General features: G+C 52.2%; 1 protein-coding gene across 3 annotated transcripts in view; it reads right to left on the bottom strand.

Moving 5' to 3' along the window:
- RNF43 (ring finger protein 43) overlaps positions 1 to 14,734 on the bottom strand; it is a 62,176-nt gene that overhangs the window by 5,497 nt on the left and 41,945 nt on the right. For all 3 annotated transcript variants that reach the window (XM_002929397.4, XM_011237428.3, XM_034640212.1), the window contains 6 exons: positions 10,462 to 10,584; positions 3,315 to 3,389; positions 3,082 to 3,213; positions 2,378 to 2,482; positions 1,107 to 1,268; positions 497 to 599 (listed from right to left, as the gene is read on the bottom strand). In XM_002929397.4, the coding sequence (XP_002929443.2) occupies positions 497 to 599; positions 1,107 to 1,268; positions 2,378 to 2,482; positions 3,082 to 3,213; positions 3,315 to 3,389; positions 10,462 to 10,584 (700 nt within the window). The remainder of the gene's footprint in view (positions 1 to 496; positions 600 to 1,106; positions 1,269 to 2,377; positions 2,483 to 3,081; positions 3,214 to 3,314; positions 3,390 to 10,461; positions 10,585 to 14,734) is intronic.

Below are 14,734 nucleotides of genomic sequence, written 5' to 3'. Positions count from 1 at the left end.
CTGTGCCCTGGCACACCACGGCTCCTTGCAGCCAGTCTCTCCCTGGGAGCTCCACTACGCACGTCCACCCTGCTCCCCCCAGCAGCCCTCACGGGAGGGCTCTCACTCAGGGCCTCCACAGGCCTGCAGTGCACCTTTGGGTAAATTAGAAAAAGGCTCTCCTTCTTCAAGGCACTTCACTTGCACCTTTTAGGAAATTTTCATATTATCCTGGTCTTGTTATATTAAGATACTTTATTGCCACAAAATCAGAATTATAAATACACAGACCACCAAGATTTAACTTCAACAAAGTTGTCATAGAAATACAAACCATTTTAAAGTAATAAAGAAGCCTACGATGTGAATGGTGCCCCCCTTCACACGAGTCACTCTAAAGAACTATTAAGGCAGAGCTGCTTTCTCCTCAGCTTCCAGGCAACACCCTTCGGCAGAAGGCAGCCTTGTCCTAGACCCCTCTGGCTGCACACAAGGGAGGGCTCGGCCCACCTCCTACCTACGATGTTGAACATGCAGAGAGGGCAAGTCCGATGCTGATGCAGCCAGGGGTCCACACACACACGATGGAACTCATGGAGGCAGGAAATGACCCGTAGCTCCTGCAGAACACAAGGGGGTCCAAACCCAAGTTATCTGTAGCCACAGCAGTAAAACCAGGGTTCCCCCAACTCCCTCCGGCCTCTCCTTCTTGCTCTGACCTTCTTGTAAAATACCACATAGCAGAATAGAAACAGTAAGGGCTTTGGTGTCAGGTAAACCTGGATTTTGCCACTCAGCTGCATGACCTTGGACAAGTTCCTTAACAGATAGTTAAGGAACCTGCCCCCACCATGCACCGTCAGGAGGCTAAAATGAGCTCACGGACCTAAAGCACTCCCTGCAGGGCCTGGCACGCGGTACACACTCAGCAAGGACCAGCTCTCTTCCCCTGGAAGACCAGGAAAATAGCCAGACCTCGGGGCTGTCCCCTCCCTCTGCCTCATGCGAGATACACAGCGCAGACGCAGCCGGAGCACCTGCAGCGGACTGCAGTGCCTCGCGCAGCCTCCCGCTCTCCCCCTTCCCTCCGTAGCCCGGTCACCCAGGGCGAGCAAGCCCTGCCTTACCTGGCCCTCAGAGAACTCCTCCAGGCAGATGGCACACACGGGCGCAGAGCCACAGCTGCTACTGGAGTCCGGCCACTCAGCCCGCGCCCTCCTGCAGCTGGCCCGGTACCTCCTGGTGGCCAGCTGGCTGATGGCCCAGGCTGTTCGCTGTTGAAGGGGATCCTGGGAAGAGGGGTGGGCCTCAGACTAGGGCAAGGGCTCCTCTTCCCTCACCCCAGGACCTCGGTTTGTACTTGGTTCCCAGTCACCCAGTGAGATCATAGGGCCGACTGACTGCCCCTAGGAGTCTGGCCCCTTGGAGCTCATACAGGGCTCTGCCAAGCTGGCCACACCCTCGCACCCACCCCCCTTCATACCATCAAGCTTTCCTTCCCTTGATGGCCCAGGAGAGAAGTTTTTCATCCAACCGCCTGCGTGACATCTTAACGTGGCTATCTAATAGCCCATCAAACTGAATTCCTAATCCCATTAACCACCCAATGACGCACCCATCCTCGCCTCTTAAAACTTAAGTCAGATCATGGTCCTACTTCTGCTCAAAACCCTCCAGCCGCTCCCACTTTGCCCAGGGTGAAAAACACAGGCCCTGCCAATGGCCTCAGCAGTCCAGCACACTCCTGTCCTAACCTCCCGCTCTGCCCTTTCACTAGCTCTATTCCGGCCCTATGGCCACCTGACTATCCCTCAGACACACTGGGCACACTTCTGCCTCAAGGCCTTTGCCTCTACTGTGCGCTCTGTCCGATCACACTCTCCCCAGATATCTGCACATACGACCCCCTCACCCACTGAGGGTCTTTCCTGTAAATGCTGTCCTCCCAGTAAAGCCTTCTCTGGCTTTGCTTTTTAAAAATTAACCCCTTCCCTTTACATTCCCTCTTTCCTCTTCTATTTTGTTTTTCTCTCTGGAACATACCAACATCCAAAATACTACATAGTTGATTCATTTATTTTGTTTATTGTCTGTCTCTTCCCGTTAGAATGAAAGCTCCCCCAGGGACGGGATCTTCCTTTTGTTCACTGTGGTATTGCCAACACCTGGAACCGGGCCTGGCCCATACGAGGAGCTCTCTCTTTGCTGAATAAATAAACGAATGGGCAGTCCTACGTGGAGGGGCTGCTGGAGACCAACATGTCAGTGCCAGGGTATTTAGATGGAAACGACTTCAAGAGCATAAGGGCACCTTCTTTCCTCCCTTTTCCCTTCCTTCTCTTTCCCCTCCCACACACACGAACATGCCCACTTCCGCCAGGGAGCCCACTCCACTCACCGGCCTGCTGTGGCGGGGGCGGCACCGGACGCGCAGCACTGAAGCCAGGATGACCACGAAGATGGTGCCCACCACTGTCAGGAGGATCCACACGTCATAATCTGGCTGCGGGAGTGAGCAGAGATGGAAAGAGTCATAGCTCTGGAAGGAGCTGGGCCAGTTTGGGAGAAAGTCAGGTGCCCAGGAGACAGACAGCTAGAGGTCCCCTTGAGTCTTCCAGCAGAGAGGACGAGGTGGGGAGGAACGTGCAGGTGGGGTTAGGTGGTGGCTCTCTGCCCACGGGCACTCATAAGACAGGGTCCTCCAGATGTCTCCTGGGAGAGGTTCTATCTGAAGACCTGTGTGCTTGGGGAAAAGAGGAAAGGGACCCCCTGCAGAGCGGGAGCCTCCCAGTGGCCAGCTGGCAGGGCATAGGGGGCTGGGGGCCAGGGTTTTATTCAGGCTCTGCTACTCTGTGCCCTGAAACCACAGAGCGGAAAACAACTTCAGAACTCAGCGGGCCTCATCTATTCATTCTGCAGACGAAGCCCAGGGGGAGAAGAAACTTGTCCAGAAGCACACAGCTGGTGGGTTAAGTTGAGCTACAGGGTTTCTAAATTCTCTTTAGCTCCAGGAGTCCCAGGGCTTTTGATGGGAATTGCCGCAGGACAAAGTGGTGGTGAGAATGGGTGCTAAGGCAGGGTCTGGAGATCTGGCGCGCTTACCCAGGTTGGGGGCTCCTTCAGCTCAATCCTAACGTGGGCCTTTCGGTTCTTGTACACAAACTCCATCAGCTTCTCAGCGTCCTTACCCCAGATCAACACCACCGGCCAAGTCAGCCCCAGGGGCTGCTGCAGCTGCAGGAGGGGAAAGTGCCCACAAGGGCTGCTGTGCCCTGACTTGTCTTTCCGCAGGTGACTTTACTCCCTCCATCCAACACCCCAGTGTCCCTGGGTACCTGCTCAGCAGCTGCTCGATCCTCCGTGATGTCAAAAAGGACGGCACTAGCGCCTCGCTCCCCTGCCATCCGGGCCTGCAGACACACAGCAGAGGTCCCGCTGGGGTCAGAGGAGGACACAGCCCGTGCATGCCCTGGCCTCACCCTCATGCATCTATCCGTTCCTGGGACATTGCACACCCATATCTCTGCACACTCGTATATGACACATGCGAGGGGGCGGTGGGACTAGGATCCCTGTCCTGCCCTGGGCTCACCCAGCTCCCACTGCCTTCAAGGACAACATTCAAGCCTTCCTTTTGTAATCAAATCAACCCTTAAAAAGGATTTAGTAGGTGCCAGGTAGTGGACTAGACTCTAGACCTAAGGACAAATGAGACCTCTCCCGGCTCAAAGCACCACAAGTCTGCCTTCACTAAGAGCTGGGAGAACAGAAAGCAGGGAATGACCAGCACCCCCAGGGAGTGGGGAAGGGTGACCAGTCCCCAGTACAGAGAGGGAGAAGGGGTGCAAGACAGGTGGAGAGCTCCTTGAGAATAGAGCTGGGCTTTCCAAGGGTCAACCCTGCCTGACAAGAGGAGCCTGCAGGGCATCCCCCAAAGGCCCGGGACCCTGCCGCCACCCAAGGTCTCCATGGCAGAGCCCTAGGCTCAGCCTATTTCTTGGTATCTCTCTCCCTGCCACACTCTAATTTGCCAACACATTTCCTGGCTCCAATTCAAGGACTTAACGGGGCCCCTTTCCAGCGTTTTGTCCCTGCACCCCCTCCCTGAGGTGGCACTGGAGATTCGGTGGGGAGGGACCTGAGGGGCTGTTCCCACAAGGGCACAACTGTGCGTGCATGCTCGCCAAGGCTCCAAGAGCAGGCATGGGACAGCAGAACCTAGCCAGCCGGGCAGAGCAGAGCAGAGCCAAAAAGAGAAAAAAAAAGCAGGAATCTAGCAGCTCTGGGTGTGGGGTAAGAGAAGGGAGATAAGAGCAAGGGGTGGGTGGAGGCACAAGGGCAAAGGAGCGAGACAGATACTGTCCTGCCTTGGCATCGGGCCGCCCTGCCCAGCACCACCACTCACCAGCCTTTCTCCCCAAAGCAGAGGCTCATCTTGTAAGGGTATCAGGCTGGGGCCTCTTGCCCCTGGGGGCCTGCTGAGTCTTTGGGGCTGGGCTGCAGGCACCGAAGGAGTTAATCCCTCTGCCAGCAGTGGTGGCAGGCAGAGGAGCCAGTGCTGGGGCTTACTCACACGCTCAGGCCTTTGATCTCTGCTTTCCTTCCCTGGGGAGAGCCTGTCCGGGCAGGTCTCCTGCCTGGCAGGCCAGGGGAGCGGCTCCTTGCTCCGTTCCTCACTCCCCAGGAGGCAGCAGGGACCAGGGGCCCCTCAGAACTCGCAGCCTGCAGGCAGGGGAGCCCTGGAAGGTGGTGAAGACACTCTAGCGAGGCCCCATTTTGGGTCAGGAGGGTAACTGTCCCCCTTCTTCCTTCCCTCCCTCCCTCCCGGAGTTGCTGAGGAGCTGGGCCGGCTGTCTAGCAGCACCTAGGCCCAGCCCAGGCTCAGGCTCAGGCTCAGGCGCACCAGCCTAACTGACTGGAAATTCACAGGACTCCAGAGTGGAATGGTTGAAGAAATTGAGAGGTCACAGCCTTCAGTGTCCTCCTGCCCATTTACTCCCAGGAAGTCCAGCCCAACTAGGTGACCCCAGGCAAAGAGAAGCTCTCCCATTTTCAGAAACCCCCCAACCAGGGTATGGGAACAGCTCCAGATGACAAGGAGAGGGGCTCCCACTGCTAATGTCACAGTCTAGGACTTGGCTAAGGCATGAGGAGGTCACCCCAGTAGTGAAAGAATTGAAACTCCTGGACCCTGCCTGCTGCCAAGGCCTCATGTTTCTCATGTCCGGATTGAGACCCTACACCCAGGCCAGCCTGGAAGAGCATGAGGGAAGGGCACAGGCTTCCTTCTCCAGAGATTTTCTTACTCCTCCCCCTCCAACCCCATCTTTGAAGGATTGGGGTAGGAACAGTGGAAAGTAATTACCCTGATGTTCAAACACCCCAGCCCATTACAGCCCATAATTACAAAGTTGTAAAAGAGATCAAAGAGAGAGTACTGGCCGACAGGAGAAACAAACAGGACTTTCAGGCAGTGGGTACCTGTGTCCAGAGTTCTAGGAATCAAAAAGCAAGACTTGGGGCCAGATGGCAGCCCACCCTGGGGCTGGAGTTTCCCTCCAGTCCACCTGCACCCAAGAAGGTAGGAGAGAGGGAGAGAAAGAAGCACTTCTTGGGAGACTGCAAGCTGGAAGGCAGAGAGGGTGGGTAGGTCTTCTGCATGGGAAGACTGGGCTCTAGAAAAACAATGCAGAGATCTCTTCTGGAGGGGCAAAGAGACAGCCAGCCCCCTTGCTGGCTGCCCAAGGCTTCTAGCCACTGGAAGCAGTGCACTGCGGGAATTGTAGACAACTCTTTGCACCTGCCTGGGCTGTAGGTTTCCTCTCCAGACACCGCGGCAGTCTCTGTCACCGCCTCCTCATCAAAGACTGACCGAGGACCTACTGTGCCCAGGGCACCGAGGGAGGGAAGGCCAGGCCCTCTAGAACAACTCATCATCTAGTTGTAGAGACAAGGCATATACATAATATAATGCTGATAACGTTCTAGAGTACAAATGAATGAAATAGACCAGTAGTTCCCAAATCTTTTTTCACTGCTGAAAGTCCTTCCCTCCACTCCCCCCACCACACACACATACACACACACGCACACACACACACAATCTGATACAAATTTTCAATACACAATAAAAGTGAGCTGAGTTTGAGGATGGGGGTGGAGTTAAGGGCCTTGGTTTCCCCCTCCCCTGAAACCTGTTGTGTAAAGCACAGACAGAGACCCTGGCAACCTGCCAAAATAGAGGTATTTCTACCCCTAATGGGCTAGCTGAGCTGGGTCAGTCAGGCAAGATTCAGTAGAAGAGGTGGAATTCATCTGGGCTTGAAAGCAAGGGTAAGAGAAAGTAGAAGGGATATAACCTTTATTGAGGCCCACTCTGCCCAGACTGCTCAGGTTTGAGTCCTGAATTTGCTACCAACTATTAGCTGTGAGGTTTTGAGCATGTCACTTAACTGCTGTATGCCTCAGTCTTCCTTTCCGTAAGCGGGGGGTAATAATAGGATCTACTTCATAGGGTTGTTTTGCAGACTATATAAGTTAATCCACGTAAAGCCTTATGATACTACCTAGTGCATGGTCAGTGTCCCTTCAGCATTAGTTATTGTCATATCAGCTATTACTACGTGCTTTGGGTACGTGATTTCATTTACTTCTCACAACTCTATAAATAGTCATCCATTTTGAGTTGAGGAAACCGAGACTCAGAGAGACCAAACAACGTGCCCAGGATCACATAGCTGATAAGCAATGGAGGCAGGATTTCCACTCAGGACTTCCGTCTTCCAAGTGCCTGGTTATCAGGTAGTGGTCTTTATGGTAAGAGAGGCAGGGGCTTGTCTCCAGAGCCAGCTGCTTCCACCAGGTAGAAGGCCACGGCTCTAGTCGAGGCGTGAGGTGATTAGGGCCTGGGTAATCACAAGGATGGCTGTGGAGTTGCTAATAGAGAAACAGAAACCCATTTGGATGACTAGATGGGGGAGGGGAGTGGGGGCGGTGACATGAAGAGTCCAGAAAAATTATGGTGAGAGTTTCAGGGAAGACCAAGAGAGGTACCAATGAAAGAAAAAACCCAATCTTGTTAACTATAAAAGCATGGGGTGATGATGCCAATGATGACAATAGTGATAATTGTGATCATTTATTGAGTGATTCCTATATGCTTGGCATGGGGCTGAGAGCTGCCATCTGTACTGTCCCATTAAATCCTCATAACTACTTCATGATGTAAGTCCCATTACCATTCCCCTTTTACGGACGAGGAAACAAGAGGCCCAGAGAGGTGAGCTAAAATGTCCAGGTCACACTGAGGGGCACAGGAGGTGCCAGGCTTCAGGCCCAGGGCTGTTTAGCTCCAGAGCCCAGCTCTGTTGACCCTGATGACACCACTAACACTAACTGATTGAAGTCAGCAGTTTTCACACTTTTATCACTAAAACCCACCTTTCCCCTATGTCTCCCACGAGCCATATAGTTTTTACTTTTTAAATTTTCTTTAAAGATTTCATTTGAGATAGAGAGAGAGAGTGCACGGGCGCGCGCGAGGGCCAGCACAGGGGAAGGGGAAGGGCAGAGGCAGAGGGAGAAGCAGACCCCCTGCTGAGCAGGGAGCCCAGCGTGGGGCTTGATCCCAGGACCTGAACTGAGGGCAGACACTTAACCCACTGGGCCACCGGGGCGTCCCGAGCCATATTTTCTTAACGTTTTACCAAACTAACTGCCTTTATTATGTACAGCTCATTTTCCTGGGAGATAACCTGTAACCAAAAGCAACAAATAAACAGTTCAGTTAAGCCTGTGGGGCTTACGAAATCTTAGAAGCAGCTCCGAGACCTCCATTACTACCTTCACGCACCTCCTCCGGGCCAGGGGATCCCAGGGAGGAGCGGCTTGGCGAGGTCGAAGGACGAGGCCTGAGGGAAGCCTTGGAACCGAAGGCCGGGAGAACGCGGGGAGAGCAGGCTCACAGCGAGGAGCGAGGAGCGAGCGCCTGCCCTGCCCGGTGTGAGGAAGCTGAGGCACGGGGGCCGGCGGAGGGAGCGTGACCGCAACGGCTGTGGGAGAAGAACAGGTCCCAGGGCAGCAGCCAAGGCACTTCTTCTAAAGCCCTGATGGATTTTTGTTTCGGTGTTTGTTTTAGCTCAGGCACCGTTTGGGACTTGACACACATCATTTTTATCCTCACAATGATCACCGGGGGAGAAAATAAAAGTCCCATCTTACGGCGGAGGAAACAAAGGCGCCAACAGGCCGAAGTGCCTCAGGCAGCGCCGACCACGTGTTCCTCTGGCCTCGGGTCCTGTTTCTCCCCCAGGAGCGCGATCCTCCCGCGTGGACGGCATCCTGGGGGGGCCGGGGTCCGCAGGTACCCGCAATCATACAGTGCGTTCTGAGCCCCTCTTCCCCCACCTCTCCTGCCCCGCCGCTGCCTTGCACGCACGCACGTACGCACGCACACACGCACGCACGTACGCACGCACGCGCGCTCTCTGCCCTCGCACTCAGGCTACCAAACACTGGGCGCGGGTCTACCCAGTGAATACATGAGTGACGTCTGCCCGTATTCTGTAAAGCAAGGGAAATAGAAGAGCCAAAAGCAAGGTGGCTTCAACCTAACAAAATTCTGCCGCCATTAAGGACCCACATAGTCTTTTTTTTTTTTTTTTTTAGATTTATTTATTTTTTGAGGTGGGGTGGGCAGAGGGAGAGAGAATCCTGAAGCAGACTCGCCACTAAGCGCGGAGCTCAAGGTAGGGGTCTCCACGTGGGTCTTGATCTCATCACCCCAAGATCATGATCTGAGCCGAAACCAAGAATCGGCTACTTAACCAACTGAGTCACCCGGGTGCCCCAAGACCCACACAGTCTTGCATAGAAACCACGCTCTCCCCTCTTCCAGGTATGTCCTGGCCCCCATTTCCCACATCCCCCCGTGGCCCCTCTCTGCATCAGCATGGCCAGGCTGGCAGAATATCTTCACCCATCTGTGGGGCCACATTGGAATCCTGCTCACATCCCTGCCCCCTCCGTGGGCTCGCGTAAGAACCCAGGCTGTTTTCTTGAGATTCCAGGCTCAGGAAGCGGACCTCAGGAGAATCAGGAAACCCCCAGGGGGATCTGGGCCTGAGTACAATGAGCAGGCACACAGGCTGGGACCGTGGCTTCCTCTTTTACCGCACGGAGGAGCTGGACCCCTTCCCCCAAGTCGACCTGAGTATGCCGCACAGAATCTAAGTACACTCTGGCTTAGGTCACCATGAGAATCTTTTCATATACATTCAGTGTCCCCAGCCAGAATGGGAAGCAACAGAGCAGGGAGATTCAAAGCCCAGGTTTGGGAACTAGACAAGACTCAGTTCAAATCACAGCTCTACCCCTTCCTAGCTATGTAACTCTAGCAAGTTACTTAGTTGTTTTCTCTCTCTCTCTCTCTCTTTTTTTTTTTAAGATTTTATTTATTTAACAGAGAGAGACAGCCAGTGAGAGAGGGAACACAAGCAGGGGGAGTGGGAGAGGAAGAAGCAGGCTCATCGCGGAGGAGCCTGATGTGGGGCTCAACCCCATAACGCCAGGATCACGCCCTGAGCCGAAGGCAGACGCCCAACCGCTGTGCCCCCCAGGCGCCCCTCTTTTTTTTTTTTTTTAAGTTTCTTTATTTTTTTAGTAATCTCTACACCCAAGGTGGGGCTCGAACTCACAACCCTGAGATCAAGAGTGGCATGCTCCACTGACTGAGCCAGCCAGGCGCCCCAGTTACTTCAGTTTCCTGACCCTCACTTGCCTCATATGTCAAATAGAAAATAAAAACGTCTAGCTTTCCTGATTGTTGCGCAAAGTAAACGAGATAATATATAAAGAATGTGTCCCACCTGGCCCACAGTCAGCGCCCAGAGAACAGTAACTAACATTAGAACAGGGATCATAAATGCACGTGGTCATTTGAGGACCTTTGAGGTAGCAGGCCAGGCAGGTGCACGGCAAACTGGAGAGCCCAGGACAGTGGCGAGGTGGCAGCTGCCGCCAGCCCCAGCCAGCGGTGCCCCATGGAAATGCGGAGCCACTGGTCTGCAATCTTGGAGGAAGAACGCGAACGGTTTACGGATAGGGCAACGGCTTATGTTTCTGCTATTCTTGCATATGTTCAGTTAATATTTCTGACAGGTGGAAAAGCCCTTCAACTGACCCCTCCTTGCTCTGCTGCTGGGCAGGGGAAGGGGTTTAGGAACTTCCAGATGGTGGGGAAGGTTATGGGGCAGGGAGCGTGTCCTAGATCACAGTCAGAAGGGTCTGCTGGGAGATGATGGTTGGTGGGGAAAGGACGGAGGCCTGAATTTCCACCTGTCTCAGACCCATCATGAGTTAGGAAAACCTGAGTGAATTGGGCACATGATTCCTAGGCGACAAGGAGACAGAGAACAAAGGGGCCCCTCATGGCCTGGAGCTGGGTGAAGTTCAGAGTGTGTGTGGAGTCAGGTGTGAACCCACCTTGCTGGCCAGGGACAGGCAGGGGCGGGGGGCCCGCTGGGGACTCTCCAGCTTGACGATGCTGATGAATCCGGGCTCCAGATTGTCGTCGTCACTGGCATTGCACAGGTACAGGGGGTGGGACTGCAGAGAGAGGCAGAGAGAGAGGTTAGGGAGGCTCTAGGGTTAGCAGTAAGCTATGGGAGCCAAGCAATTGCCCACTGTTCCAGGGAGGGACCACGCAGGTCTCCTAGTGCTATGAAAGAGTGGGCCTTCTTATCTGATGGCCGCAGAGGAAGCTAGTTACCATCAGTTGTCATTTCAGGGGTACCAGGGCCAAGAATACATGGAGGTGGGGGGCAGGTAGGCAGGAGGGTGTCCAAAAGGGGGACCTCCGTGAAGAGTCTGCTGCAAAGCCACTCCGACAACCCTCACACTGCCCCAGCCTCTCTCCCCTCCTACTTTGCCCACCTGCTCCAAAACCCCAGGCTAAGAGCTCACGTCAGTACCTTCAGAAGCTTGCTTTCCCTCCGTGCCCTCCCAGGGCAGTGCTGGGTGCTACCAGTGCCTCCTGCCTCCTCGGGGTGCCCCCTGAGATCCCCATCTCTCATGTGGCTTGGGTCTTCGCACTCGGTGCTGCCTCATTCCTCTCAGTATCTCCCTTTGTCCCTGCGCTGTGCCCATCCTGAGATGAAGCAGGGCACGGGCAGGGAGAAGCCACTACTTGGGAGTGAGGTGTGGCTAACAGCCTTGAACATCACACTTCCTAGGAGCTTGTCCTCTCCTCAGGAATGATGCAGTGGAGAGGAGCCAGCCCAGCGCCTCTGCTCTGAGGGTGTGGCAGGGCCAGTCCAAGACCCTGTGCCCCTAGCCCAGTCGGTGCGGAGCAATGAGTCAGGGGCAAGTGGGCCCGATGTGTGCGGACAGGAGTCAGGAGTGCCCTTCTGTATACTTGCTTGTCATTCAAGGTGACTCAAATGCCCACTTGAATCTAATTTTCCCAGAGTGCTGAGAACACAGTATGATTTATTTGGCCCTAGATAATCCTATGGGCCAGAGGTTCTTATGTGCTGGAAGCCCAGTATATGCTGCCGAAAGGGGATTTTGTATGAGGGAGGTGCGGCTGCTTCCTTCTCTGCTGCTGCTGAAGTCTAAAGGACGTCCAGAAAGAACCATCAGAGGAACCAGAAAGCATTTTGAATTTATGAAGATGACAATGCTGATGATGGATTTAGGAGCCCAGTCATTTTTTGAGGGCACTTTCATGCTATTTCTTCTCACTGTGTCACTGCAGTCCCTTGAACATACTGGGTTCTCAAACACATACACCACCTTGCTTTGAATTCTAGCCTTTTGAATATACATCTTTGGGCAGGGGGTGTTGAGATAGGAGTGCCATTCTTGGTCCCAGAATTTAAGGAGTACTAGTCTGGTGGTGATCAAAGTTTAGTGTGGGAGAAATGTTATGAACATCCCCCCACCCCACCCCCCCGCAAAAAGGCGAGGGCCCAGGTTGTTCTCACTTCAGTGCATCTGTAGCCCCTGTCTCAACAAGTTCCATTTGTCTTGTCTGTCTTGTCCACACATCCCTTCATTTCTTCATTCTACCAACACTGAAAGCCTCCTTGGTGCCAGGCACTGTACGATCCATTGGGGAGTCAACAATAAATAAGGTAAGCTCTTCGCCTTAAAGAGGCTCAGAAGACAAGTGTATCTTGTCACATTGTATTGTGATGTTATGACGCAGGTTCATTCAAGGGCCTGTGGGAGGCCACAAGAAGGGGTACTAACAATCCTATGTGGGGGGGGGCAGCGGGTACTGAACAGGTATGGATCCCCAGGAAGGGGGAAGGCACGTTCCTGGCAGAAGAAGCAGCCTGTGCCCAGGCACGGAGGCATCGGCGGGGGGCTGGGAGCGACTGCAGGCAAGTAGGTCTGGTGGGGAGGGGAAGGTAGGAGACGAGGCTGGAAAGGTCAGTAAGCACCAGACCAAGGAGCAGAGACTGCAGATCTGCATTTGAGAAGGATCGCCCTGGTGCTGACAGAAAACTGTCTGGTGTGGTAAGGAGGCAGAAGTCAGCTGTTCCAACAGAACAAAAAGGTGCTAGATCCTTCTTCAGGAAAGGCAAATTGCAGCCATGGGAGTCTACCGCTTTGCTTGCTCCCCTACCACGACCCACGGTCAGCTTTCTTCAGAGAACTCCAACATGCCTCTCACTGACCAGGGGGTCAACCGAGGGGGAAAGTCACCTCAGAGAAGAGTTGTTTTTGGAGAAAGCTATGCAAATATTTAACCACCACTCTGCCCCCAGACCTCCGCAGAGGGAACCAGCGTATACTAAGCAGTGCTATGTTGTAGGGCGCCTCTGATGAGATGCAGGAGGAGAAGCTTAGTGTCAGAGTCACCAGACTTGTCTGGTCCTGAACAAAAAGCTATGGAAGAGGGAAGGGGCGGAAATTAGCTATTAGTAAACGCCTCTTGCATACCAGGCCCTCTAGATGTTATCTCACTGTGAGGTAGCTGTGATCATCTCCATCTAAAGAAGAAAATGAAGCTTGAGGCACAGGGAGGTGAAGGTCACACCAGATTAGAACCCAGCTCTATCTGACTCCAGCCTCTGGAGTCACGTAACTTCAAATGAACGCAGAGTCAGCCCTCCATTGTCCATGCTAATGATGATGATGATGATAATGCTAGAAAGTACTGTCTCCGTTTTAAAGATGAGGAAACTGAGGCAATAAGTGGTTGAGTAACCAGCAAGGAAGAAGTCAAACTTTCATTATTTCATATGACATGATACTATATGTAGAAAACCCAAAAGACTCCACCAAAAAACTGCCAGAACGGATACGTGAATTCAGTAAAGTCGCAGGATACAAAATCAACATACAGAAATCTGTTGCATTTCTATACACCAATAATGAAGCAGCAGAAAGAAAAAGTAAGAAATCAATCCCACTTGGGGTGCCTGCGTGGCTCAGTTTGGTTGGGCGTCTGCCTTCGGCTCAGGTTATGATCCTGGGGGGTCCTGCGATTAAGCCCCATGTTGGGCTCCCTGCTCAGCGGGGAGCCTGTTTCTCCCTCTGCCCCTGCTTGTGCGCTCTCTCTCTCTCAAATAAGTAAATAACATTTTTAAAAATAAAAAAAGAAATCAGTCCCATTTATAATTGCACCAAAAACAACAAGATACCTCAGAATAAAACCTAACCAAAGAAGTGAAAGACCTGCACTCTGAAAACTATAAAATGCTAATGAAAGAAACTGAAGATGACACAAAGAAATGGAAAGACATTCGCTCATGGATTGAGAGAACAAATGCTGTTAAAATGTCTATACTACCTAAAGCAATCTACAGATTCATTTATTCTTTTTTAAAGATTTTATTTATTTATATGACAGAGAGAGAGAGAGCATGAACAGGCAGAGGGAGAGGGAGAAGCAGGGTCCCCACTGAGCAGGGAGCCTGATGCAGGGCTGGATCCCAGGACCCTAAGATCATGACCTGAGCTGAAGCCAGATGCTTAACCGACTGAGCCACCTGGGCACCCCAGCAATCTACAGGTTTAATGCAATCCATATCAAAATACCACCGGCATTTTTCACAGAGCTAGAACAAATAATCCTAAAATTTGTATGGAACCTCAGAAGATCCCAAATAGCCAAAGGAATCTTGAAAAAGAAAAACGCAGCTGGAGGCATCACAATTCTGGACTTCAAGTTATATTATAAAGCTGTAGTCATCAAAACAGTATGGTACTGGCACAAAAATCTTTGACACACAGATCAATGGATCAGAATAGAAAACCCAGAAATGAACCCACAACTATATGGTCAATTAATCTTTGACAAAACAGAGAAGCATATCCAATGGGAAAAAGAATGTCTTTTCAACAAATTGTGTTGGGAAAATTGGACAGCTACATGCAAAAGAATGAAACTGGACCACTTTCTTGTACCATACACAAAAATAAATTCAAAATGGATTACAGACCTAAATGTTAGACCTGAAATTATAAAAATCCTAGAAGAGAGCACAAATAGTATCTTCTTTGACATTGGCCATAACAACTTCTTTCTAGATATGTCTCCTGAGGCAAGTGAAACAAATAAAAAATAAACTGTTCAGACTACATCAAAATAAAAAGCTCCTGCACAGTGAAGGAAACAATCAACAAAACTAAAAGGCAACCTGTGGAACGGGAGAAGATATTTGCAAATGTCATATCTGATAAAGGGTTAGTATCCAAACATATAAAGAAATTATATGAAAGAGAGAGAGAAACAAATCATAAG

Source organism: Ailuropoda melanoleuca, chromosome 13 (genome assembly GCF_002007445.2).
Source record: "Ailuropoda melanoleuca isolate Jingjing chromosome 13, ASM200744v2, whole genome shotgun sequence".
In the NCBI taxonomy this organism is placed as follows: domain Eukaryota; kingdom Metazoa; phylum Chordata; class Mammalia; order Carnivora; family Ursidae; genus Ailuropoda; species Ailuropoda melanoleuca.
The sequence above is the reverse complement of the archived record's forward strand: the minus strand, read 5'-3'. Positions and strand labels throughout refer to the sequence as shown.